The 26,964-nt window shown below is 55.0% G+C and overlaps 1 protein-coding gene across 3 annotated transcripts in view; it reads left to right on the top strand.

Annotated features, from left to right (window-relative positions):
• The window catches only part of MID2 (midline 2), a 66,275-nt gene that overhangs the window by 27,433 nt on the left and 11,878 nt on the right, over nucleotides 1–26,964 (top strand). For all 3 annotated transcript variants that reach the window (XM_048319069.1, XM_048319070.1, XM_048319068.1), the window contains exons 3-6: nucleotides 19,071–19,166; nucleotides 24,616–24,723; nucleotides 25,496–25,644; nucleotides 26,111–26,238. In XM_048319069.1, coding sequence (XP_048175026.1) covers nucleotides 19,071–19,166; nucleotides 24,616–24,723; nucleotides 25,496–25,644; nucleotides 26,111–26,238 — 481 coding nt within the window. The remainder of the gene's footprint in view (nucleotides 1–19,070; nucleotides 19,167–24,615; nucleotides 24,724–25,495; nucleotides 25,645–26,110; nucleotides 26,239–26,964) is intronic.

Here is a 26,964-nt window from a genome sequence, read left to right as displayed (position 1 = left end):
AGCCACCCCCTCCACCTCAGGAGGCTCTGGACACAGGCAAACTGAGTAAACCAAGGACTCTGCCCATTCCCACAGCCTTTGTGTATCCACAGTGTGGCTCCCACATGGCATCCACTACTGTGAGCCTCAGCAGGTCCCTGCTTTGATGCCATCCCAATGCCAGCTCTGAGCAGTGCATCAGAGGCAAGGGAGATTCACAGCTGCTATGGGTCCCTTTGCAGTGCCACGGGCTCTGAGGGGGCCGGTGCTATTCCATCGGCGCTGGAAGAGTCCTGGGGTTTTGCTTTAATCTTCCAAGTCAGAGAAGAAAGGGTGAATTTTTAGGATTTTGCCAGTAGAGCCGGGCTACAGGTGATGTGTGTGAGGCTGAAGTCCCAGCTGTGAGCTGCGGTGTGCCAGCTTCTCTGCCCAAGGGGTCAGAGCATTTCCCACAGGAATTCCCTCTCCCTTCCCATAAGAGCATGCTCACGGACCGTGCTGGGTTTGCCAGTGCCAATGAGTGCCAGTTGCTGGGGACCAGAGCAGAGCTCAGAGAGGAATCTGGTGTTGGTCCTTTGGCTGATGCTTCTGCTGGAGACAAAGTGCTGGTTATTTATGGCTTGGTCTTCTCTGTGTTTTGGCTTCCTTGGGCACATCTCCCACCCACCCCTCAGGGGAAGCCCACCCTGCAGGCAGTGTCTCCAGCAGCACACCCCCACGGCACTGCCCATGGTTTTTGGGGGTGGCAAGTGCTGCCAGGACCTGCAATTGGGGCATCTGTGTTCCTCCTTCACCTCAGCACCATCTCGGAGCCCTGCAACCTACCTCAGGTATAGAGTGGTTGTTACGCCCTGGAAGAAGAGAAATTATTGTATTGAGCTCATTTTTATCTGTTTTACTTGATGAAATGAGAGAGAAATTTTTTGTTCCCCTTCCCACACAGTGATAGTGTGGTCACTGGAAAAAAATCTTTATTAAAGTTTAGGACTGGAAGGAGGGTGAAGGAGGATGGCACCAGCCCTGGGGCAGGTCCCAGGGAGGGCAAGGGCTCCATCCTCAGCAGGGACCCCCTTCACCCCATGCAGTGCCCCTGCCTTGGGAAGCCCAGGCCTCTGCCCAGGACAGGATTTGCTCAACCCCTTCCGCATCATCCCCTGTTCAAACCCAGCATTTCCGTTTCATCTGATGCCACTCGGTTCTTAGAGCTGTGATTCTGAATTTCACAGTGTTCCTTGTCAGTCCCAGCAGGAAATATGTTTGGGACCAGTTGGGAAACAGAAGGGAAAAAAAATTACCAGAAGGGTTTTTCTCACTCCTTTGATCTGTCTCTATTTATTTATTTATTTATTTATTAGCAGAAAGCGCAGCGAGAGCACAACTCGTCTCCTGCAATCTGTTAGCTGCTTGCTGGGTATTAGAGGATGACACCAGCTGGGCTGGTAAAAAAGTCTTAAAAAAAATAATCCCAAAGCCACATTAGCAATTAAACATGTCACTCCCTGAACTCTGGACTTCAATCCATTTTCTTCCTGCTGTTTCCTCTTCTTTTTTTTTTTTTTTTTGATTCTCTCTTGCTTTGTTTCTGGGTTCTGGTCGGAGGCCATGCCAGATGGGGCTTGTGCCTCAGACTGATGCTCAGTTATTTTATATTCTCCTCAGGATTAATTAATGCAATGCATGAGCGACTCCTGGGCGATGGCTCCGCTCCGAGGGGCGTGGGGTGAGCGGCAGGCTTGGGTCAAAACTCTGAGTGCGGGTTGGAGACGCTGAATCGTGGACTTGCTAAGGTTGGAAAAGACCTTTAAGATCATCCAGTCCAACCAGCACCATCACCTTGTTCATCACTGACCCATGGCCTCCCACACCGTTTGTTTCATGATGCTAATACAGCAGCAAGGACAAAGCCCCTTTTCTGTGGGACCAGAGCCCTGAGAGAGACATGGGAAGCTGATGTGGGAACCACACCCTTCCCCTGTTCGGGGCAGCAGGAGGGTGGGAGGGGCTGTTCTCCAGCCCCATCTGCCCCAGGTTGGACTGCAGGGGCTGGGCTGGGGGTTTCCCGTCCTTTCCTCCACCCTTGGTGTGAGCAGAGCAGGACAGGGGGTGCCTGGGGGGTCCCTCCTGAGAGGCAGCCCTGGCACCGAGCTCCACTCACTGCTGGGCTGAGGCACAGTGAGAGCGCAGAAAATTAAGGAGAATAGGGAGTAATAAACGTGACGGTTTTGGGATAATTTAAATCCAAGTCATGCCCAGCCAGGGAGTTTATCATTCAAGTTGCCCACAGCTGAGCTTTGTGTAACCTTGGGTAAGTGAAGGGATCCCACACACCTCTAGTACGATCTGTGGTGAGTTCTTTAGTGCTCAAAATCTACTTTTTAAGTGTTGTAAAACACTGCAATCAAAAAATAGAAATTAAATTCTAATGGGGCTGTTCCAGAGCCTGGGCCGAGGCCTCTCATGGAAGCTGTTGCTTGCAGCAGCCCTGCCAGCACATAAATCTGTGGCGTCAGAGGGAACAAAAAGTTCCCATTGGCAAAGATCGTCTCTAAAGAAAGATGAGGGGACTGATGGGGGGAATAAAGGGAAGAAAAGCAAATTAGATCAAGGTTCAGTGAGTGACCTCAGGGTTGGGGTCTGCCAGGAGGATCAGTGTGGGAGGGTTATTCTTGTGCCTTGACACTGTTCAATGTTGAAAGAGTCTTTTGACCCATCGGTGGATGAGCAGGAAAGGGGCTGCTGGAGCGGGATGGGGCTGGGAGCAGGCGGGGAAGGGGCCGGGGACAAGCAGAGGGAGCAGACGGAGGGAAGGGGCTCAGAGTGGACAGGGGGAACAGGCAGGGAAGGGGCCAGGAGTGGGCAGGGAGCAGGAAGGGAGAGGGTTGGAAGTGGGCAGAGGGAAGGGGCTGGGAGCAGGATTCCTGTTTCAGCCTTTCCGTATAATAATTCAGGATCTGCTGCAGAAAATGGCCCGGGTGTCTCGGCTGATGCAGCTGAGCTCCTGGTGTGCTGGCAAAGGGTACAGAGGTGAGGCTTTGATTTCCCTGGATGTGGGAATTCCTGTTGTTCCTTCCACATGCACAGTCCTCCTGAGGCGTTGCTCCACTGATGAATTTCTTTGGGAGCTGCTGCAGGGACCTGTGGGCTTCCCAGACTCTCCCTCCCTGCCCACTGGGGTTGGGAATCAGTCCAGGACCCCAAGGAGCTGGGATGCTCCGTGGCAGCTCCCTGTGCTGGTGATGCCAGGCCTCAGTAGGACTGACTGGGCTGAAGGGTGCCTCTGGCTCCAGCACCATCCCAGCTATCAGGGATTTGGGAAGCCCCTCCTTTGGGAGGAGAGGAGATGTGAGAGCCTCAGCTTTCGTGTCAAATCAAGCATCCCAGGGCTGGTATGTGTGTTATGCTGAGACTTTGGAGGGAAGCTCAAACATTGACTCAAATCCACTCCAAAGGCTTGGAAAAAAAACAACAAAGCGAACCCACGAGGTGTTTGTTTATTTTCTGGAACTCTTGGGATTTTCCAGCCAGCCTCATGACTCCCTTAGGCTCTGACTCACTGGGATGAAATGGAAGGCCTGCACTGGGCAACTGAGGGTTGGTAGGCAGGGGGCTGAGGGGAAGGGGCTGCCTGGGGGCTGCTGCTTGCCCCTTGAGAGCCCTTGTCCTGCTGCTGCACCCCAGTGATGGTGGCTGCAGCCTGGCCCAGGGCTCTCCCAGGGCAACAGCTGGATGCTCTTGGTCCACGCTGGGAAACCTTGTGTGTGTGGAGATGGTCTGCATGTGTGAGGAGGGGTCGATAGCGACACTGCCCCCTTGGCAGCCCACCCTGAGGGTCTGTGGGTGGCCCTGGGTCCTGCCCCCGATGCTTCAGGCTCCCCTTACTGGCTGTATCATAGAGCAGATCTGTTTCCTTCCTAGTGCAGAGGAGAGAAGGGAATTTTTCCTGGTATCAGAAATGGATGGGTTTTTTCTAGAGAAGTGGGCAGGGGCTGATGGGAGCTTTGCACTTCTCTGGGAGCAGCTTTAGCCAAGTTTGAAGCAGCTGGAGCAGGTTTTGGCATGAGCACTCACCCTGTGCTCAGCGGGAAGGCTCCAGTGGTCCCTCCCCTCCGCGCTTCCCAGATGTTGTAACTTTTGGTGAAGTCTGCCTTGGGTTGGTTTCTGGCCTCATTCCTCGAGGTGGTCTGCAGAGAGGCTTGGACAGCCCCCATCCAGCGGCACGGCACGGGGTAGGGAGCTGCTGGAGTGCTCAGCGCCACTGGCTGGCATATGGTCATGGTTTTGGAGGGACGAGGAGGGCACCAGGGCTGCACGTGGGCTCCCTGTGCGCTGCCCAAACCTGCGGCCTGCGGGCGCTTTGGGGCACCTGCCAGCAGCGCGCCACGTCCCCGGCCCCGGGGCAGCCGCAGCGGGCAGGGCTGTGCTCCAGGAGGGAAAACCTGTCCAGGCATTTTCTCTCGTGCCCATTGCCGTAAGACACTGGAGCTTGAGTAATCCACGGGGCTGGTGCCCGAGATCTGCTGGATAAGCTGGCACTGGCGTTGCGCCGGGGCAGCCCAGGAGCGTGTTGGGATGTGCTGGAGGAGGCTGTGGGCTCGGACCCCTGGGCTGGTGTGGGGCTCAACCCATCGGAGTCACCAGTGGTGCCCTGGCTGTGCAGGGGGAAGTGCAGAGGCTTTGCTTGCCCAGGGTTTCTGTGGCAGCCACGGTGCCACTTGGTCTGGTGGGACTCCGGGATACAAAGGCTTTGGAAGTGCAGTGTCCCCTCCACACCTCTGCAAAGTCCCCTAAAGCCCCCCAGGCACTGCCGGGGCAAAAGGAGTCCCCAAGCAGCGCCAAGGCTCTGGCCACAGAAGAAACTCCGAAAATGCCATTTGTGCCATTGCTTGGTGATGGTTTTGGTGACTTTTTGGTGGGTTGAGGCGTTTTGTTTATTTCTCCAGAGGCAGAACAGCAAAGGGATAAAGGCAGAAGGACTGGGACTCTCTGCTCTCGCGTGCACAAGGAGTTAAAGCCTTCCCCAGCGTTGGCGCGTTCAGCCCGAGGCTCAGTTTGTACCGTGAGCGTCTATCTCAGCATCTCCAGTGCTGCTTTGAACAGTCTCACCGTGGCTTTACATAAGCAACAAATCAGCCAAAGTAAGCCCCATCCCAGGCAGTTGTTGGCGCGTTGGTTCCACTTCCCAGAGAAACCCGAGGGTTTGCGTCCTCCTCTGCGCTGTGGCAGCGCCCACGACGTGACCTGCGAGCCCGGGCGTGGCTGGGCTGGCCGGGCGGGAGCGGGGAGCGCTCCCGGTGCCGGCTGCCGGCGTTCCCAGGATCCTGCCCGCTGCCCCCGCAGCCAGGTGTGGGGCAGGGAGCCCGCAGCACCCGCAGAGCTCACCCAGCCGTGCAGCTCCCACTCCCCTCGGCGTGGCTCAGAGCCAGGCAGGGAGAAACTCAGGGCAGGTTCCCCGGGAAATGTGGGATGGCCCGGCAGAACGTGGGGATGAACGTGCCCCCGGCAGCTCTCACACGCCGGTGCTGGGAAGGTGGAAATGTTGGTTCAGTGCAGGCACGTCCCGCAGGAAGCAGGAGTTTGGGAGGAGGTTATTTATGCAGCAGCTGTCTCCACAGGCTTTGCACTTCATAGGATCACAGAATATCATGAGTTGGAACGGACTCACCCCTTCTGGCCAGCTCCTCCACTTTTTCCATCCAAATTTGTTCTGCTAGGGTAGGCAAGGAGGGGAGACCCTGGTTCTGGTGTCATCCTCCAGCCCATGCCTGGTCCTGCTCCATGCCAGCCTCTCACACCGGGAGACAGCTGTGGATGAGAGGGGAAGGTCTCCCAAGGGGCACACTGAACTTCATTGTCCCCATTTATTCCTGCCCTGCCTTTCCCAGCACTGGGATACGGGTTTCTAAACTCGGGGGCTCTTCCTGCTCCTGTGGGCAGGAACACAGCAAGGCCCCAATGGAAGAACATTTTCATCAACGGCTCCCAATGCTACTCTCATCTGTCTTCAAGGTATTAAGGGAAAGTAGCAGGTTGTTTCCTTCAGAGAGGCTGTTCCCACGTCAGTCCAGAACAAATAAGAATGCTGGGGCTGCGTGGGGACATGCTCCAGGATCATCCTGGCTGTCCTCAGGGTATTCAGGCATCTTCGGGATAGGGAGGACTTTGTATGGCTCAGTGCTGGGCTGTGCCTTCCTGTCGCTGCTGCCTGCCTCATGCCAGCTCCCTCCATTGGGGTCAGGTGCTGCCAGGTACCACCAGGAATCTCTGGGTGCCATCAGGGCCCAGTGCCATCTCTTACAGCCCCGGTGCCCGAGTGCTGACAAAAGTGCAAGGTTTGCTGCTGCCTTTCAAACCTTGACACTGATGTTTTGTGACAATTAGTCTTGCTATTTTTACCAGTCTAATTAGCAGCGTTATTAATATTATCAAGGCACCACAGTGGTAATTATATGTCTGCTGAACATGTGCTATCAGTGCTGTTCCAATCCAGTGTGTTTCCGCCTGACATTATCCCACCATTAGCATTGTTTGTTGTGTGCTGCAGAAGATAATTTGATGCTCCTAAACGCTGCAGTCCTCATTAGCAAACTGTCCCCACGTGCCCCAGCTTTTGAGAGTGATGCCATCAAGTGGTGCGGCTTTCTTAGAGATGTTTCTCTGGGAAATCTTCCCCGTTTTGGGGGTTTCCTGTCCATCAGACTCTCCCTCAGATGGGAGGAAATCCTTGGAAGATCCTGCCCCCCAAAATAAAGCAAGCAGATCTTTGCTCTGGCATCTGCAGGAGCTTTTCTGGTCTTTTGCCTGGAAAAGGTTTAAACTGAGAGGAATCCTTCAATATGGGACAGGTGAAGAGATGCGTGTGATTCCTGACATTCTCCCGCCTGCTGTTCTGCCTCAGCCAAATGTCCTGCGGCTCCAACTCCTCCGGCTGCTGCTGCAGAGATGGGGGAAGGAATGAAAAAGGCTCCTGAGTGTGCGCAGGAGTTGGATCAACAGGGAATTAAAACCCAGCTGCTGGAGCATTTGATCAGCTTGTTTGATCATCGGAGCTGGAAGATGAATTTTCAGGGCATACTGGGAGAGAGAAGGCTCCGGAGTGCAGGCTCTGTTCCGTCATCAGGCGCTGGCAGCCAGCTCGCTGCCCCCTCTCCAGCACGAGCCCCTGATGGGCCTGTGAGGGGGGAAGGCTGTGAAAAAGGGGGGCTGAGGAATTAGTATTTAGGAGTCTTGCAATGACTCGCCCTGTGTCCTGCTGGGAGGGGCTCGGAGGGGGCTCCCTTGGGCAGGTGGTTCTGGTGCTTCTGGCTGCCCAACTCAGTTCCTGCTGGTGGGATGCACCCCAGAGATGGCATGGGTGCCACAGCCCTGGAGATGGGTGTCACATCTTCCAGACAGGTGTTTCAGCCCTGGAAATGGTGTCACAGCCCACAGATGGGTGTTGCAGCCCCAAGATGGGTGTCACAGCCCCAGAGATGAGTGTAGGCAGGGTGGTTTCCTTCCCTTTGAGTTTCTTACTGAGCTTTTCCTATCGGATGGTGTCTGTCCATCCTTGGACGTTGTCACCCAGCACAACCTCCTCCTCTTCCTCCTCAGCCCTCATTCCCCATCTGCCTCTAGCTCTCATCCCTTCTAGCATGGACTGTCTGATTTCAGGCTCTGCCAGCTCCTGGATGGAGGAACTGAGAAAGAATCCATAGGGACAGGAGCTGGGTGCCAGTGCTGTGGCAGGTAACAGTGAGGGGGTGATAGAGGCTGTAGAAGCATGAGGAGGATGAGACACCAAACAAACCCTCAGTCTGGGACAAACAGGCAGGCTGGAGCCTGAGCCACTTGCAGATATAATTTATGCATTTATTGCCAATTAATATTTTAGATTAAAACCATGTTCTGCACTGTAACATTTTAGATTAAAACTGTGTTCTGCAGTGTTTTGGCTCAGTAATGCTGAATCCTGTGTCATGCTCACGGCATAAGTCAGGCTTGGTGTCACCCGTGTCACTTGTCACTGACCTCTGGTGCCAGGTCTGGCTGATCTCTGCAGAATTCCCTATGTCTCCTGCCTTAATTTAAATGCAGGAGCTTTAGCTTCACTTTCCAGCTAATTTTGTATTTGTAATTCAAACCATTTCTTCCCGGTGTTTAGGCGTGAATTCTGCTTCGCAGCCACTTTATGTGTTTCCCATTCAGTTTGGGAGCAGCCAGAGCTCAATCCTGACGTGCAGCCTGGGTAGTGAGGAGGTGGGGAGCAGGTACCTTCTTCAGGATTCTTCCTTACTTCTTTCTTGAATTTTGCTAATTTGGTTTCGGAGGTGAGATAGGAATTGAATGAAGTGATTAGTAAATCTTTGATAAACCCATTATCTGGTGAAAATCACAAAGTGGCTCTTTTGATGTTGAATGGAACCAGATGTTCTTTGGGAATGTATGAATCTTCCATGAGTTTCTCTCTAGCACTAAACTCCCTGCTCAGTGCATTCCCTTTGAATTGCATCTCTTCATTTCTGCCACAGACACTTGGTTGTTTATTAAATGCAAATAGGAATTTGCGTAAATGACTTGCCAAACCCCAGATTTCCTTTAGCAGCCTCAGATGGGCATTTGTGCTCCTGAGATGATACCTCTGCTTGGAAAGGCTGTGGGAGCCTGTGGAACCCAAGCCATGCCCTGAGCCAGGTGTCACTGGTGCCCACGAGATGGTGCCGTGGCTCCTGAGGACACGTCACACCTCACAAGGTTTGCCTAATGAAACTTCGCTGGTTGTGAATCACGCAGAGAGCCTCAGAGGGTGAGGAGGAAACTTTAATGGAAAAAGTTTTTGTTGATGCTCTTTCCGGTAGTTTGTCCTCTTCTGCCTTGAGTAATTGTTGGTGACACTGAGTTTCCTGCTATTCAGATGCACCCATGTACCTCACATTAAAATGTGTCAGGCTTTTTCCCTGGAAATTCCATCTTGGAATTCTCACACACCCTGTGAGTATCCCAGAGGGCTCTTCACAGCCACACAGTTACCTGCAGCCAGAGCAGTTAACACGATTGCAGGTCCTTAGAGCACCCCTGGCAACTGCTGTTCACTGGAGTTCGTGTCATTCCTTGCCCTGCCCTGCCTTTCCCTGCCCTGTCCTTCCTTCCTTTTACCTGCTCTCCTCTTCCCTCCCCTCCTCTCCTCTCTTTTGAGGAAAACTTTGATGGTGTTCTTTGCCTACCGTGTATTCATAGAACTCCTTCAAAAGGTGCATCTTCTTTCCACCAGTCAGCTCTTCCATGAGGATATACATATTTATGGAATGAAGCATTACCTATCTTTTATACTGTGAAAGGATTTTGTTCACTTGGGCTTCAAAGCCAGCAGTGCCAGGGTGCTGGCTCATGCCTGACAGTCGGTCCTCAAATGTGGGGCTCTCAAGATGTCTCACGGTCTGATCTCTCCTCGAGCTGTGTTGTTGTTGGTTTGTCCTCTGGTTATCCCTGTGCCTTCTGACAGCTCCTCCAGGCACTTGGTGTGTTCTGGTTTCTAATCCTTCCCCATGCCTGAGACTGTTGCTCTGTGTTTCAGGCCGTGGGTTGTGCCTGTCGTTTGGAATCTCTGCCTTCCCAGGGTTGTGGGTGACTCCTCCTTGACCTTGCCCTAGGGCTTGCTGGGCTTCTCTCCCATCAGGCTTCTGAAGTGCTGCTGGTGGAGCTCTCTGGGCATGGGACCATGTGAGCTGTCCACACTTGGGGGTCCTGCAGCCCCCAGATCTGACAGGATGTGCAACAGGGGTTTGTTCACCTGGGCGTCTTTACGACACTGAGGATCTTGGGAAGGATCTGCACTGCTGCCAGCCCTGGATCCTCCAGCTCCAGCAGCAGGATCCCCAAGAGGTAGAAGGAACTTGTTCCCTTGCAGCCTCCACAGAGCGATCCTCCTGTGTAGGGAGGGCTTTGGGCATCATCCCCAAGGCCACAGTGACCCAAAAGGGTGACAAATGAGTCATTTTTGCTGCACAGGAGAGACAGAAACCCAAGAGGATGGAAGGCCAGAAGGTTGAGACTGAAGGAGCAGGTGGACATCCACAGGGTCTTCTTTCTTTTTTTCTCTCTCTCTCCTCAATTTTTGTGGTTTCCTCACTGTGGCAGAAGAAAATAGGGCCATTGTTAATGGCTTACTTTTCTGATAGAAGGGATTTTTCAGGGAAGCAGGAATCCCAGCAACATTTGGCTCCACTGGGGACAACAGACCTTCTTCCTGGGTTCCTCCCAAAATGAGCCCTGGGGATTTCTGGGGCCAGTGTGGGGGGACTGCGGCTGGTGGAGAGCTCTGGGGCTGCTGCCAGCACTGGCTTCTTTCACTCACCATCACCCATCCTGCAGGGAGCTCAGAGGGGGAAGCTGGGGGGCTGTTCCCCAGCCCTTGCACCCCTCGGGCTGTGCAGCTGTGGTGGTTCCTAGAGCAGAGCATCAGAAAATGACCCCTCTATAACTCCTGGTTTGGAAGGAGCCGGGAATTACTCACTAGAGAAAAATTCCTGGAAAAAGGCATTGCTTGGAGCAATGGAAATCTTTTCCTTCCACTCTGTCTTTTTAAAGGAGTAAATAAAAATAGTGGGAAATGTGCAAATAAACTCAGGACTCGCTGTAGTTTGGGATTTTTTTATAGCAAATGTAGCACATTTAATAAGATGTCTGAAAATCACATTCTTTTAAGCTGAAAAACACACGGCCTGAACTGAGAACTAAAATCTTGGTGTTTAACTAGGACAGCCCCAACAAGCAGATCATGCTTAGATGACTTCAGGAATGAAAACTGGCTTGTCACAGTCTGGACGAATTGAATAAAATATTTAAACAATTTTCAACACTACTGTAATGATACAGAAAACCAGGATATTATCCAAGCGGAGAAGAATTGTTTTGGAGAGATTAAAGGATGCAAAGACTGAAGGACCTAAATCAGCCATATGCATTTCTGCCAGGATGAACCTCTGTGATGCCCAGAGGCTGCCCCATCCCTGGGATTGTTCAAGGCCAGGGGCTTGGAGCAACCTGGGATGGTGGAAGGTGTCCCTGCCCATGGCAGGGGGTGGAACTGGATGAGCTTTAAGGTCCCTCCCAAACCAAACCATTCTGGGATTCACTGGTTCTGGTGAGTGCTGGGGGAACTGGGGGACCTGCCCAGATGCAAACAGCTGCCGTGGGTGTGCTGGCACCATCTGCCCATCATTCCCATGGAGGCAGCAGACAGTGCAGGGTGGCACTGAAATGTCCTCTTGGGGCTGTTGGTTGTCCTGTTGCTGCCCCATGGCTCGCTCACAGGAGTTACCCCACCCCGGGCTGGGGGGATGCCCTGGTCCTTCAGCAGCCCTGTGCCTCACGTGTGCCTCCTGACTGCTGCAGGGACTGGGGCCCAGGGCTGAGCTGCCACGTGTCCTGCCTCTCCATGACCTGGAAGTGGTGTCGAGATCTGTCCCAAAAAGTCTTGGTTGATAATGAAGGATGCAGGAGAGAGAACACCCAAAAGCTGCTGTGCTGTGCCCTGTCGTGGGAATGAAGGGAACCAGCCTCTGCTGGAAGTGTATTTGGTGGAAGTGTGGCAGCTGAACTTGTGTTTGGGCAGCTCCTGGTTTTCCCCTCCAGTTCCAGGAACTGCAGGAGTGTGCTGTGCTTTGCTGGGCTTCTGCCTTGTGCTGACTTTCTGATGGAGCTGCACACTTACAATGTAGGAGAAGGTCTGGTCACCCCGTAACAGGGAGGGTGTCAGCTGCCTTATTCCCATCCTTTTTTTCATCTTAGCCAGGAAAACAGCTGTTGGGAGGAAGGGGTTAAAAGTGGAAGATTTGGCGAGGAGGAATACTCTCGCTCAAAGGAGCCTTGCAGCTGGGAATGCTAAGAACATCAGTGTGGGAAAACTCCATTTATTATGCCTAATGCTGTTCATCCTCTGCCTGTTTTGAGAAGTAGAATTCCTGTGTAGGGTAACCCTCTCTGACAGACGTCCTGGAGCCTCCTGCTGGGCAAGAGAGAGATGATAAAAACACAGCCTTGTGATAAACTGCGTGTGCACAAAGCCCTCGGAGTTACTGGGGCAGACAGCCCTGCCTGCTGGGATGAGCCGAGCCTGGCGAAGCAGTGTCCCCGTGTGTCTCTGGCTGCTGGGATGAGCCGAGCCTGGCGAAGCAGTGTCCCCGTGTGTCGCTGGCTGCTGGGATGAGCCGAGCCTGGCGGAGCAGTGTCCCCATGTGTCTCTGGCTGCTGGGATGAGCCGAGCCTGGCGGAGCAGTGTCCCCGTGTGTCTCTGGCTGCTGGGATGAGCCGAGCCTGGCGGAGCAGTGTCCCCGTGTGTCGCTGGCTGCTGGGATGAGCCGAGCCTGGCGGAGCAGTGTCCCCGTGTGTCGCTGGCTGCTGGGATGAGCCGAGCCTGGCGAAGCAGTGTCCCCGTGTGTCGCTGGCTGCTGGGATGAGCCGAGCCTGGCGAAGCAGTGTCCCCGTGTGTCTCTGGCTGCTGGGATGAGCCGAGCCTGGCGAAGCAGTGTCCCCGTGTGTCGCTGCCGCCCAGCACTGCTAGCGAGGTACTGAAATGAATCCACTCTTCGCATTTCCGCCGTGGTTTGGTGTCACCCTGGTTACCTGTGTGTGTTGGTTCACACAACAGCCCATCGTGGCTTGCCAAGGAACAGCTCGTTCCATGGGAGACATGCGTGTGTGGCCAGGCTCCAGCAGCAGAGGTTCTCCAGCACCACCAGCCGTTCCTCTTCTCCCTGCAGTGAGGAGGACGGCCTGTGCCAAGGATTTCCAGGTGTTCGGGCTCTTACAGCATTTTGCCTGAAGGAATATTTTTGGAAGCAAAGCCCCTGTTGCTGTTAAGTAGCACAGGGACAGGGGCAAACAGGGGACAGGGAATGTGCACCCTGGAGCTGCACCAGGCAGCCAGACACAAACCTTGCCAAAACCATGCTCAGGCCAAGTCTGCAACTAATCAGCGACTTTGGAGAAACAACAACATTAAACTAGTTTGTGTGACTTTTCCCCCTTGTGACTTTTCCCCAGGACAGCTTTGATTTACAGGAGAATTAGCGTCACTCCCCGGTCCTCAGGTTGTCTGCAGGAGCAGGAGCATTTGGTCACATTCCTGGGTAGCAGAGGCCAAAGAGTGAGGCATTGGGAGGAGGTGAGTGTCGGCAGGTGACAGAGCAAGTTTTACCCGCAGCCATTTCTGTCCCTCTCATTTCTTCAGTTGAGATGTACCCCAGAAAGGCAGGAGCTCTGCAGGCTTGCGTGTGTGTGTCAGGAGAAGCTGAGGTCTCCACCATGGCTGAGGATGTGCTTCAGTTGTGTCCCTGGCATCTGCAAGGTTGTGCCACAGGGACAGGGCAGTGCTGGGGACAGTCCCAGACCTGGCAGCAGTGTGACTGTGCAAAGCCTGGCCATGTGCCATGTCCAGAGGGCTGAGCGAGGCTGGAGATGGCCCCGGACCTGGCGGCAGTGGGACTGTGTGAAGCTCTGGCTGTGTGCTGTGTCCAGAGGGCTGAGCTCCAGGAATGTGCTGAGCTTCAGAGAGAATTATGTCAGTGCAGCTGGAGCCTTGGGCTCTCCAGGAAGTGCCTCAGGCAGAGCAGGACCCTGTGGGCAGAGCTGCTGCACCGTGGGGTGCCCCACAGGAGAGTGGGTATGAGTGGCACCTCACCATGAGCGAGGCAGCTGCATGGCAGATCCAGAGTGTGCTTTTAGCTCATGTGCTGGGACAAGCAACAGGTTTGCTCCCCAAAATCATGCAGGTTCGGACGATGCTGGTTGGCTCAGCCCAAGAGAAGATGCTCCAGAAGAGCCGACAGGACAAAAATCCAGTATGTGCTGAGTCGGCAGCAGCACGTGCAGCGGCTGCGAATCCCACACTTACTCGGGTTTTTCTGCTTTATTTTTTCTCTTCTCAATTTAAATTCCCAAGGAGACACAAAACACAGTAAATGCTGATGCAGCCCGTGCTGGAATGCTTTGTGGAGGAGCATGGATCCCACCTGCCTGCCTCTGCCCTCCAGTCCCTGCCCAACCCAGCACAGCTGCTCCTATGGGCTCTGGATGGTTCCTTCCTGCTTTCATCCCGTTTACAAATTGGAGCATGGCCACTGAAATGGTGGATTTACCCCACTGTGAGCAGGATCCAGCCCTAGGTCTCACCAGGCTGGGATTACCCTGTGCTTTCTGTGAGGTGAAGGGGATGCGCTGGGAGCACCCCCAGGCTGGGCACTGGGAGCCCTGGCTGTGACAAACCTACCCCTGTGTCACCTGCATCCTCAGCCCTGCTCCCCATAGGGAGCTTCCTTCCAGAGCTGCTTCCCAGCTGAAGGTGAGCATAGAAGGAGACAGTCAGGGTTGAAACCTAATAGATCACCAGGGATTAAACCTGATGAATGGATTTGGAGCTGCTCTTCTATTGCTCAGACTGATCAGGGGACAAGGGCCATGTCACCCTCAGGTGTGTGTTGGTCGAGTGCATCCCCATGTCCCCATCCCCTCCGTGCCGGGGGGTCACTGCCAGCACCCCTTTGCCTGGCTCAGGCTCTGGCTCTTGACTCTTCAGCACCACCAGAGTCCCCCCAGCCCCATGCCGTGCAGAGCCGCTTGGTTTCTAGGTCAGCTCTGCCAGTGGGGCGACAGCGGCCCCAAATGCTGGCAGAGGTTTCAGCTCTTGCTCAGTCTCTTTTGCTCCAAAGCGACTTAAAATGCATTCGTGTCACACGCAGCAGCTCAGTCCTGTCTCTTTGTCACTTGTCCCACTGTCTAGGGACATTCTCCAAGCGAAGCCCAGTAGCTGACTGGCTTTGCATATTTTTCCCTGAAGTTTTTTTTTTCTTGGTGGTGGGAACTGATTCTAAACACAGAATTGTGGAATCACAGAATGGTTTTGGTTAAAAGAGGCCTTAAGCTCATCTTGTTCCACAGTTCTTCCTGGGCAGGGGCACCTTCCATTGTCCCAGGCTGCTCCAAGCCCCATTCAGCCTGGCCTTGGGCACTGCCAGGGATCCAGGGGCAGCCACAGCTGCTCTGAGCACCCTGTGCCAGGGCCTCCCCACCCTCACAGGGGAGAATTTCTTCCACATATCTAACCCAAATTTCCCCTCTTCCAGTCTGGATCACCTGGCTGTGCCGCTGCCAGGGCTGGTGGTGGGCAGTGCCGTGTTCAGCCCTCTGTGCAATCTGTGGGAAGGGGAGGTGGGAGTGGGAGCAGCGCCGGGCTCGGGACCTGCTGTGGCCACTGAGAGGAGCCTGATCTGTGCAGTGCTGTCAGTGCCTTGGAAGTGTCCAGGGCCAGGTTGGACAGGGCTTGGAGGAACCTGGGATAGTGGAAGATGTCCCTGCCCATGGCGGGGGTTGTATGAGATGAGCTTTATGGTCCCTTCCAAGCTATTCTGCGATTTTAGTTTGGCAGCGCAGAGGCAGCTGCCAGTGGAGTGAGAAGATGCTGCACTAACCCCACTATCACTGTCCTGCTCCAAAATCCCCTCAGAGCAGATGGGGTTGGACTGACCCTGGGGGGGGGCTACCTGCAGGTCACCCTGCCCAGCTGCTGCTTCCCCAGAAAGCTGCTCCAGCATTCCTGAGACAAACTACATCAATTCCATCATCCCCACAGAGCCAGTGGGTGCCTGGGGCAGGAGCTCAGTGCAGAGCAGCATTTTGGCTGGGAACAGGGACACGGGTGGAGGTTCCCAGGGCTCCAGTGCAATTACAGCTGCCTCATGCTATCAACAATTTTGTGGTTTTAAAAAATGAGCAGCTCCCTCAGGAGCTCTGTGGCAGACTCCTGATGCCCTGGGCAATGTCCTGGCGACATCTGGCTTCCCTGTGCTGCTCCAAAACTAGTCAGAGGGCAGCCTGCAGCAGTCCTGCCCTGTGCTGGGACCTGGCAGCGCATCCTCAGCCCCGAGGGCTTGACTGTGCGTCCTCAGCCTGGCAGCAATCCCAGACGGCCGCTGCAGGTGCTCGTCCCCTGCCCTGTCCAGGTGGGGCTGGTGAATGGTGGTGGCTTCCAGGAACTGGTTTTCCTGCTGCTTTGGCATCCAGGGTGCATTTTGGAGTGGGTTTGACTTGGTGCCTGTGTGCCTGCACGTGGGTTGGTGGATGCACATGTGATTTGTGTTTGTGGCGTGCAGGAGGATCAGGGCTGGGATTCGCCTCCATTATTGGAAGTGATTATAGATGAACAGGGGCACTGAGAAAAGCCCTGAGTAAATCACTGTATCACTCTCCAGTCTTGGCTGCCTTCCCGTGAAGATAAATGCAGAAACCTGTCTGTGATAAGGCAGAGCCAAAGGACACCCTCTGTGCTGTCGTGCCAGGCTGAATTCCTCGCCCCTCAGAGCAGCGCTGAGGGACAGCAGCATCGACCAGCAGCCACCCAGAACCCCTGCATTCCTGTCCCTAGGGCTTTCCCAGCTCCAGGGTTCTCCAAGTCCTCTCGCCCCACACCCACAGGTTCATGCTGCTGGAGGAAATCCGAGGCTTGCGTGGCCCAAACCCCTGGGGATTGGACCCCCTCAGCCTCAGGCCTGTGTGATGTGTGGGGACCCTGTTCTTTGGCCACCTGCATGGGGCTCAGAGCCTGCTCTGCTCCATCTCTCAGCTGGTTAAAGCCACAAGGCTGATGGCTTTTCCCAGTGTGAACCAGCCTCCAGACTGGTGGATGGGCTGGGGACCGGCCATGGAGAGCAGCTCTGGCCAGGCGCAGGCAACGCTGTGTTTGATGAAGCACAGGGACCAGGAGGACACCACGTATTTATAGTTCCTGAAGTTGTCTTGAGCCTGGAGCCTTGATGCCTTCTTCAAACACAGAAATCCATGTTTAGTTCAACTGCTTGTTTGGTATTTGGAGAAAAAGGAAAATGGAGTTGTTGCCCGTTGTGCCCATAACTGAACAAACACGAGCATTGGTGTTCGCAGGTCAGTGCTGTCTGACTGCTCTCCTCTGGCTGGGTGGGAGGGGATTTAGTGTGCATCTGGTCACTGGCAGGTAAAGAGTGCAAGTGCTGAGCTGCTCTGTTGGAGTTGTGGGAGGATTTGATCCTGTGGGTCTCGGGATGGGGGAGGTTCAGCCCCTGCCCCACGGTGCCCATGTCCAGGCACTTCCCTCTCTGGTCCTGCTGTCCCTGCGTGACCCAGCCCCTTCTCCCCATGGCCCTTTTTCTCACTTCTTTCCCCATTTGTAGAGAAATCACATATTTGTATTTCAGGACAGAAGGTGGAGGTTTGGGTAAATGACAGGCATTTTATAAGCAATTAAAACCCAACCTCTGTAATTGCTGTAATTTATATACACCTACAAAATAACCAGCTGGTGTGATCCAGGCTTCAAGCCCATTTTATTTGTTTCAGCATGTCAAACAGATGGAAATGTTCCATCTGTGTTTTCCTGGGATGCAGAGGGGTTGGCAGCGAGAGTCCTTGGGTGCCCCGAGTGGCAGGGGAGGAGCAAAGGGCTGTGGAAGCATCAGTGACACCAGTAAAGTGCCACCACTTGCCTCAGCATCGCCCCAGAGGATCTGTGATGAAGGGATTGATGCTCGGGGCAGTGTTTATGTGTGTTTATGGATGGAAGGAGTGATGCCATCCCCGAGACAACTTGGGATGCTGCAAATGGGGTTTGAGCACAAAGCTGTGTGCTTCAAAGCTGTACCCCCAGCCCCCACCCTGCCCTCCATCACACCCTGGAAGATTAAAGCAGAGTGGTGTGAGTTCAAAGCTGCAACCTCAGTGCAGCCACGCTGGTGACAAGGGAGGTAATTAGCAAGTGAAATGTTCGTTGCTGTAGTGAAATGATGTTTATAATATTGGGCTGTGAGGAGAGGGGGGCGGGAGCAGCTGGCTTTGCCATTATCCATACAGCCCCACTCTGCGAACCCTTCCGGCATAACGAAGGCTCCCTGGGTTTTATTCTGTTTCTCCAGCCTGTTCCTGTGTTCTGCCTTACTTGCCCTTGGCCAGCAATTTTCAGAGTTGCAAACGAGCTCAGAGTATTTTAGGAGCCAGTGGTTTTTCAGGAATGAGTGCTCTGCCTGTGCTCCGTGCCTGTGATTCACGTTCTCCTGGCTCAGTAGCCCCCAATTACCCATCTGTGCGGAGGGGGGCTGTGTTTATGGGTCTGCTGGAATCAGATCAAAGCCTCAGACTGCAGTTCCTACCTGCAGATAAATGAACCACCTCAGGGACCCTCTTCCAGCCCTGGAGTTTAAAATATTAATAGGATATCATTTCCTGACAAGTGCTGCAACAGGTAGCGAGTGCTTTGTTGTAAAGCATTCCTGGTAGCAGAGCACGTGGAGCTGGCAGTGCTGTGTCACTGAAGTTGTTAACAGCCACAAACTGTGTTCCCCCCATGGCCACAGATATCGATATCCCCTCAAATGGGGTTTTCATTTGTGCTTCACTGGATCCCCTCCTTCTCCCAGAACTTTGCAGCCTGTGGGCACCAGAGCAGGCCCAGGGATCCCCATCCTGCTCAGGTCGTGCTCTGCTGGCAGAGATCTGCTGCCCATGATCCACTGGTCATGACCTCCTGGTCAAGATCTGCTGGCTGGGATCCACTGCCCATGATCCACTGCTCATAATCTTCTGGCCGTGATCTGCTGGCTGAGGTCTGCTCTGGTGAGCAAAGGGCAGCGTGGCTGGGGACTGAAGCCAGCACAGTGCAGCTGAGCCCTCCCTGCCTGTGCCATCGTTGCTCCAGCTGAGGTGGTTGGCAGAGGAGACATCCCTCTCCCATGGCTCATCAGGCTCTTGTTCATCTCCCTCACCCTGTGCAGAATAAAATTGGTGATGAAAATAGCCAAAATTTGCTCTCCAAAGGAGTGGAAAAGGGCAGACACCCACACTGTCCTCTCCAGCTGGTGACACCACAGGGTCACCGCGGTGCTGGGCTCGGTGTCTCCCCCATGGCAAAGCTCCCTGGCATGGGCAGGAGCTGCCAAGGACCCCCAGAGCATTCGCCCAAAGTTGTTCCAGTGTCCCTCCCTCAGGCAGTGTGCTGGGTGGCAGAGGGTCTCGGTTGCTGGCACGGGACTGGGGACACTCCAGCTTTGCTGATCTCTGTATTTTTCTTCTTTCTCCCATTTCTGGACCTGCAGCAAACCCTGGAGACAAATCTCACCAACCTGGTTAAACGCAACAGCGAACTGGAAAACCAGATGGCCAAGCTGATACAGATCTGCCAGCAAGTGGAGGTGGGTGAGGGCCAGGAGGGGGCTGGGGGAGGTGCCTGGGGCAGCTCCCAGCGCAAGGGAGGCAATGCGTGGATCATCCCAGAGTCCTTTCCTGGGGGCTGCCCTGGGAGCAGAGTGAGTGTGGGGGGTAGTCCCAAGCAGTGGAGGACACAGGAGTGGTTCCCAAGGGTCTGAAGGAGTTGGCATGATTGGGAGCCACTGAGAAGAGGCGTGGGCTGCTGAGCTGGCTCCAGGCAGGAGGGCCTGCCCACTGCTCTGTGCTGGGGGCAGCAGATCCTTCTGGTGGAAGACAGTGACACGAGCATGGAAACAGGGCTCAGCCGGGTGACACTGAGCCTGTAACGAGGCTCATCAACTGGGTGACACTGAGCCTGCAGAGAGGCCTCAGCTGGGTGACACCGAGCATGCAGCAGTTCCTTGAACCACCTTCCCACAGGAGTAAACCCCAGGCTGCTGCCAGGATCGAAGCCATGGATTCAGGGGGAAGATTGCCAGTGCCTGAGAGAATGCAACAGTTGTTTTACTTCACCCTCGGGCACCCCAGGCCTTGTGGGGGATGCAAGTCCTGTGCCTCCCCTGCACCTCCCCCAAGCCATCCCATGGGCCCAGCAGGATGCAGGAATGCTGTGGTGGGATGTGGGGGTGTTGCCTCAGGATTCTGCGAGTGAGATGGATGGATGCTGTGGTGCAGTGCTGTGGCAGGATGCAGGGATGCTGTAGCGGGATGCAGGGATGCTGCAGCAGGACAAGGGGTGCTGCCTGTGCTGGCTGGAGCCGTTTGCCCAAGCAAAGTGTCTGGGATGCATTTGCAGCTTGTCCTTCACCACCTGCATCTCAGAGCAGCCGGGGCTTTGGGGCCCTGAAGGTGCTTAAATCCCCACGGTTCCTGCAGGCAGCATCAGCGCTTTGTTCTTCACTCCCTCAATAATGTCCTGATGATCTGGCAGGAGGAAGTGAGTGCAGAAGCCCTTTCTGTGAGTGCCAGCGGGGCCAAGCGTGCCGCCAGCAGCTGGCAGCCAGTGTCACAATGTGCAAAGAGAAGGAGGAGGGGGCTGAGACGCTCTGAACTTCCAGCCAAAATAAGGAGAAGAAAAATCCCACTTGGCTCTGCAGCACTGCTGGCCTTCCGTGCCAATGCTCTGTGTCACTGGCGTTGTCCTGCTTCTCTCTGCCTGTGCATCTCCCTGCAGCAGGAATGGCTTTGTTGGAACTGTCTCTCCTGGGCTTCCTTTTCCCCAGGGCTCAGTGGGCTTGGAGTGAGTCTGGGAAAACAGATAGCAAATGGATGCTTGGCAGAGAGAGAAGGAGCCAGGGTGCCCTTGCAGAGCTCTGGTGACAGTCACCAGCCCTTGCTGCTCTGATGGGCCATGCTTTGGCTCTGAGAACCCACCAGGGATGGAGCAGGGATGTGGCTGGATGTCCTTCCAAACCTCTTCCTTTGAATCCAGCTCCAATGTCTTAATGACCTGACGTAGGATAAATTGAAAGATACTTGGTATTTCTGTCTGATCCTCGGAGTCTGAGACCTCTAAACTGTCGTTTTTGACAGAATTTGGGAGTTTTCAGCTTTGTCAGACACTCTGCTTAAAATAACAGTTCCAAATAACATTTCTCAGCTATGCTGAATGTGCAGCCGGGCCCTCGGAGGCACCTTCGCAGAGAGCACAGTAAACTGTGAGGCAGAAAATATCTCTGCTCCCCATCAATCTGATTCCAGGGAATTTTGCTTTTGAGCTATTTGTGGACATGGCACACAGGCAGGCACATGCAATCCCCAGGTACTCTGCCCCTCAGACACGCTCACTGTAAATCTCATGGCATGTCCAGAGAATGGTGCCACCAACACCTCGAGGAACAGGGGTTCACCCTGGACAAGGGCACTGCAAGCGTCCTCAAGGCACTGGGCCTGTGCTGCTCCTCAAAGTGACTCTGCTGCATGGGGGGCTGCACTGAGAGATGTTGGAATGGCCAAATCCTGTGGCAGTAAGGGAAATGTGCACCAAGGAGAGCAGATAACGACCCTGTGGAGAAGCTGAGTTTGTAACACAGAGATGGTACCAGCCCAATGTCCCCATTGTGGGGAGAGCAGAAGCTGCACGTGCGCCGTGGGGCTGAGGCCTCTGTGTCACACCAGCCTCCGTGTGAGCTCCTGGTGTCCCCAGGGCACAGCTGCTACACAGCCAAAAACCTGTTGAGGATCGTGGAGGTGGGATGGGGTCCTCTGCTCCCTCCCTGAGCTACCGGGGCGCTGAGGAGGAGGTTTGCCGGTGTATGAGTCAGGCTGTGGGCTGAGATGCTGTTTCACATCCCCATGAGCTGCAGGACAAGCTTTTCCCAGAGCTGAGTTTATTCCAGGACTGTTGTCCCTAGCACATTCTCTCCCAGCACTGAGGTGGGTGAAGTGTTTTTCCCTCCCTTGTTACAACTAAAAGCTGCCCAGCTTTCCTGCAGCCACAGCACCTGCTGAGTCTTCACCCCCAAACCCAGCATTCACCTGGGAACTGGTTTATCTCTGCGGAGTGGTTTGGCCAGTGTCCAGGTGTTGTTGAGCCAGAGATTTGCCCGTGGAGCACTGCTGGTCTGCAGTACCCTCTCCAAGCTCTGCTGGCCCCTTGGGGGAACCCCAGCCTCGAAAATGCTCCTTTTTGGGCAGAAGGCAACTGGGAAAGGGACTGTGGTGTCCTCTGCAACTTTACCTGCCTTCAGCCCCCCAGAACATGAACGTGATTGAGGGCAGATTTCTTGCCTTGGGCAGGTTTTCAGATTTAGGCTGTGGATGTCTACAGATTTACATTGTCCTGTAGCCATCCTGGAAGGGGAACCCTCCAGGCTGGGCTGTGGGACAGCAGCTGAGGTGCCAACCTCCCCTCCTGTCCCTTGGCCCAACATTTCCTTCCCACCACAGCAGCTCTGTCACAGCGGCACTGTCACAGCAGCTCTGTCACAGCAGCTCTGCCACAGCAGCACTGTCACAGCAGCACTGTCACAGCAGCACTGTCACAGCAGCAGTGTCACAGCAGCTCTGTCACAGCAGCACTGCCACAGCAGCTCTGCCACAGCAGCACTGTCACAGCAGCTCTGCCACAGCAGCTCTGTCACAGCAGCACTGTCACAGCAGCTCTGTCACAGCAGCTCTGCCACAGCAGCTCTGCCACAGCAGCTCTGTCACAGCAGCAGTGCCACAGCAGCACTGTCACAGCAGCACTGTCACAGCAGCAGTGCCACAGCAGCAGTGCCACAGCAGCACTGCCACAGCAGCTCTGCCACAGCAGCACTGTCACAGCAGCACTGTCACAGCAGCACTGTCACAGCAGCACTGCCACAGCAGCACTGCCACAGCAGCAGTGCCACAGCAGCTCTGCCACAGCAGCACTGTCACAGCAGCACTGTCACAGCAGCACTGTCACAGCAGCAGTGTCACAGCAGCACTGTCACAGCAGCACTGTCACAGCAGCACTGTCACAGCAGCAGTGCCACAGCAGCACTGTCACAGCAGCTCTGCCACAGCAGCTCTGCCACAGCAGCTCTGCCACAGCAGCAGTGTCACAGCAGCAGTGCCGCAGCAGCACTGTCACAGCAGCACTGTCACAGCAGCAGTGCCACAGCAGCTCTGCCACAGCAGCTCTGCCACAGCAGCAGTGTCACAGCAGCAGTGTCACAGCAGCAGTGTCACAGCAGCACTGTCACAGCAGCAGTGCCACAGCAGCAGTGCCACAGCAGCAGTGCCACAGCAGCACTGTCACAGCAGCACTGTCACAGCAGCACTGCCACAGCAGCACTGCCACAGCAGCAGTGCCACAGCAGCTCTGCCACAGCAGCACTGTCACAGCAGCACTGTCACAGCAGCACTGTCACAGCAGCAGTGTCACAGCAGCACTGTCACAGCAGCACTGTCACAGCAGCACTGTCACAGCAGCAGTGCCACAGCAGCACTGTCACAGCAGCACTGTCACAGCAGCAGTGCCACAGCAGCTCTGCCACAGCAGCTCTGCCACAGCAGCAGTGTCGCAGCAGCACTGCCACAGCAGCAGTGTCACAGCAGCACTGTCACAGCAGCACTGTCACAGCAGCTCTGCCACAGCAGCACTGTCACAGCAGCTCTGCCACAGCAGCAGTGTCACAGCAGCACTGTCACAGCAGCAGTGTCACAGCAGCAGTGCCACAGCAGCACTGTCACAGCAGCACTGTCACAGCAGCACTGCCACAGCAGCAGTGCCACAGCAGCACTGTCACAGCAGCACTGTCACAGCAGCACTGTCACAGCAGCTCTGCCACAGCAGCACTGTCACAGCAGCACTGCCACAGCAGCACTGTCACAGCAGCAGTGTCACAGCAGCACTGTCACAGCAGCACTGCCACAGCAGCACTGTCACAGCAGCTCTGCCACAGCAGCACTGTCACAGCAGCAGTGCCACAGCAGCACTGTCACAGCAGCACTGTCACAGCAGCACTGTCACAGCAGCTCTGCCACAGCAGCACTGTCACAGCAGCACTGCCACAGCAGCACTGTCACAGCAGCAGTGTCACAGCAGCACTGTCACAGCAGCACTGCCACAGCAGCAGTGTCACAGCAGCACTGTCACAGCAGCACTGCCACAGCAGCACTGTCACAGCAGCTCTGCCACAGCAGCACTGTCACAGCAGCACTGCCACAGCAGCAGTGTCACAGCAGCACTGTCACAGCAGCAGTGCCACAGCAGCTCTGCCACAGCAGCACTGTCACAGCAGCTCTGCCACAGCAGCACTGTCACAGCAGCTCTGCCACAGCAGCTCTGCCACAGCAGCACTGTCACAGCAGCACTGTCACAGCAGCACTGCCACAGCAGCAGTGTCACAGCAGCACTGTCACAGCAGCAGTGCCACAGCAGCTCTGCCACAGCAGCACTGTCACAGCAGCTCTGCCACAGCAGCACTGTCACAGCAGCTTGCTGCAGGCTCCAGACCCTGGGGCCGTTCCCTGCCCCCCACTACATGCAGCAGATTGGGAAGATTTTCCACTGTTATTCCTCTGTGGAGCTCTCTGTGCAGACCATCAGCTGTCTCCCACTCCAGTGTTTCATAATCTGCTGGCCAGGTTTAAAAAAAGATCCTGTAGCAAAAATGTGGTTCACTCAAGGCTGCCTTTGGACTGCTCTGTGTTTCAGAGGAATTTGGGAGAATGAAATGAGCAAAACTGGTTTCTGTCCTGTAGTGTGCTTTAATGAAGTGCTAGGGCTTGATCCCTCCTCCATAAAGTGCATTCCCCCCTGTCCTGTCCTGTCCTGTCCTGTCCATCCTCCCATGGATACTGGTCTTCCTGGAGGCAGAGGACTGGAACCTCTGCCTGTGCCCCACTGCACTCTGTGTGTGCACCACTGTGAGCACAGCCATGGGAGTGTGTTGTGTGTCCCTGCCAACACCTCTGTGTTGTATGTCCCTGCCAACACCTCTGTGTTGCTGTTCTGGCCAGGTGAACACAGCCATGCACGAGGCCAAGCTGATGGAGGAGTGTGATGAGCTGATGGAGATCATCCGCCAGCGCAAGCAGGTCATCGCCGTCAAGATCAAGGAGACGAAGGTGAGGGGTCCCAGCTCATGTGTCCCTAGTCACATGTCCTGTGCCCACGGGGTGGCCACTGCAGGGTCTGCCCCGGTCCAGGAACAGCACTCCCGCAGCCAGGGAGTTCAGCGGGGCTGCAGCAGTGTGTGTTGCCTCGCCATGAGGGGTTAGCTTAGGGCAGCACCAGTGCATCTCCTTGTCCAAAATCTGGGTGTCCCTCACTGCTGCTGCCCTCCAGGCCACCCCACATCCAGTTGTCCATCACTGCTGCTGCTGCCCCAGGGCTCCTTTGCCAAGGACAAAGCATGTGCTGGCTGAGGCTGGAGGAGGAGCAGTGTGTTGGTTAGCGTGACAAGTTGGTGCAGAGGCTTGGATCACTCCAGACAGCTTCCTCAGGGCTCTTCACCACTGTGGTTCGAATAGAATAATGTGGAATTAATATTGAAGGACCACAGTCCGGTGCTGCAGAGAGAGCAGAGGCTGCATGCTCTGCATTGCAGCACAGCTGGGGGGGAGCTGCTTCTCGCCCTTGTCTTTGTAGGAGTGTTTGGACCTTTCCTCCAGTGGTTCTAGGTGTTTCCCAGTGGTTTCTATATGTAGTCTCCCACCCCAAAGGGGAAGGGAGCACCCAAGATTCACAGATGCTCATGGTTGAAAGGAATGACAAATGTCAGAAGGTCAGCAAAAGCTTATAGAGTTTTATTAGTAAATTGCTCCTGGGTCAGGATGGGGTTCCCTCTGTGCCTCTCAAGCTCCTGAGCAGTTCTGTCTCCCTCTGCTCCTCCAACAGGTGATGAAGCTGCGGAAGCTGGCCCAGCAGGTTGCCAACTGCCGGCAGTGCCTGGAGCGCTCCACGGTCCTCATCAACCAAGCCGAGCACATCCTGAAGGAGAACGACCACGCACGGTTCCTGCAGACTGCCAGGAACGTGGCCGAGAGGTGGGCTGGGCTCGGGACGCTGGTGCTGGAGCTGGCCCCTGGTTGTAGGTCCCTGTCCAAAGATGACCCAGTCCCCCCCAGTCACTTCCCCGGACATCTCGAGCCATCCCTGCAGCCTCCCACTGTGGTGTCCTCAAATAAACCCTGGGGTCAGGTTCCCATCCCTCACAGGACAGGTGCTGCATGGCAGGTCCTAACAATACTGTGCAAGCAAGCCCCCTTCCCTGGGGCAGGAAAGTGGTGGAAATGCCAATCCAAAGGGAGTTCAGGGGCCAGTCAAAGCTGGGAGCCCCAGGGATGGAGCCCCCCCCACTCTCAGGGGACCTGTCCCCAGGCTAGGCCACCCTCCTGGGTGGGGGCAGTGGTTTCCTGCCAGCAGGTGAGTCAGGGTGAGGCTGCCCCATCCCCGTGCCTCCCTCGCCACGCGCACCCCGTTGCGTACTGATGGTCCCTTCTTTCCTTCCAGGGTCGCCATGGCAACTGCATCCTCGCAAGTCCTGATACCAGATATCAATTTTAATGATGCCTTTGAAAACTTTGCTTTAGATTTTTCCAGAGAGAAGAAGCTGCTGGAGGGGCTGGATTATCTAACAGGTGAGTGCACGGGTGTGCTCCACTCTGTACCTTCCCCTCAGCCCCCTGCCCTGCGCCCCACCAAGGGCTGGCAGACCTATTTTAAGACTCAACCAGCAACAAGTGCCAGGTCAGCTGTGGCAGAGCAGGGGCTGGGCTGTCCCCAGGCCAGTGACATGTCCCTGTCCTCCTGTTTCACCCTGCTGCTACTGGAGGACCATGGAAAAGTCCAGAAAGTTTAAATATTATGTTTTCCATGACCTGGGGGGGGGAGGCTGATGTCCATAAGGATGCAAGAGAGATAAGGATTACATAAGGATTACAGAGGAGGAAAGATGAATTAACCAATTATTGTACTTCTAAGGCACTCTGTGCTTTAACATTTCCCTTTCCCTGCCCTTTTTGTGGGTCACTTGATCCTAAATTATGAACTCTGCTGAGCAGGACCTCGCTGGGCCCCTCAGTGCTGCCCTGATGCCACAGCACAGACTGATCACTGCCCTCAGGGGTCTGGGAGCAGCAACGGCTGCTGGAGCAGCCTGTGCTGGAGCACTGGAGGGATGAAAGCTCCAGGGAGGCGAGGACATCCTCACTCACCCAAATCCGATTTTATCATCATGAAGCAGATCAGCTTTCAGTGAAAGATTAACACAGCCATGTCCGGATCAGTTATGGGATAAAATACTTATTCCACAACCAGTGCAGGGAAATAGGTGGATTTGGAAGTGGGTTCTCAGCCTGTTTCAG

This window comes from Corvus hawaiiensis, chromosome 14 (assembly GCF_020740725.1).
Source record: "Corvus hawaiiensis isolate bCorHaw1 chromosome 14, bCorHaw1.pri.cur, whole genome shotgun sequence".
NCBI lineage: Eukaryota > Metazoa > Chordata > Aves > Passeriformes > Corvidae > Corvus > Corvus hawaiiensis.
Note: the sequence above shows the minus strand (reverse complement) of the source record. Positions and strands in the feature narration are given on the sequence as shown.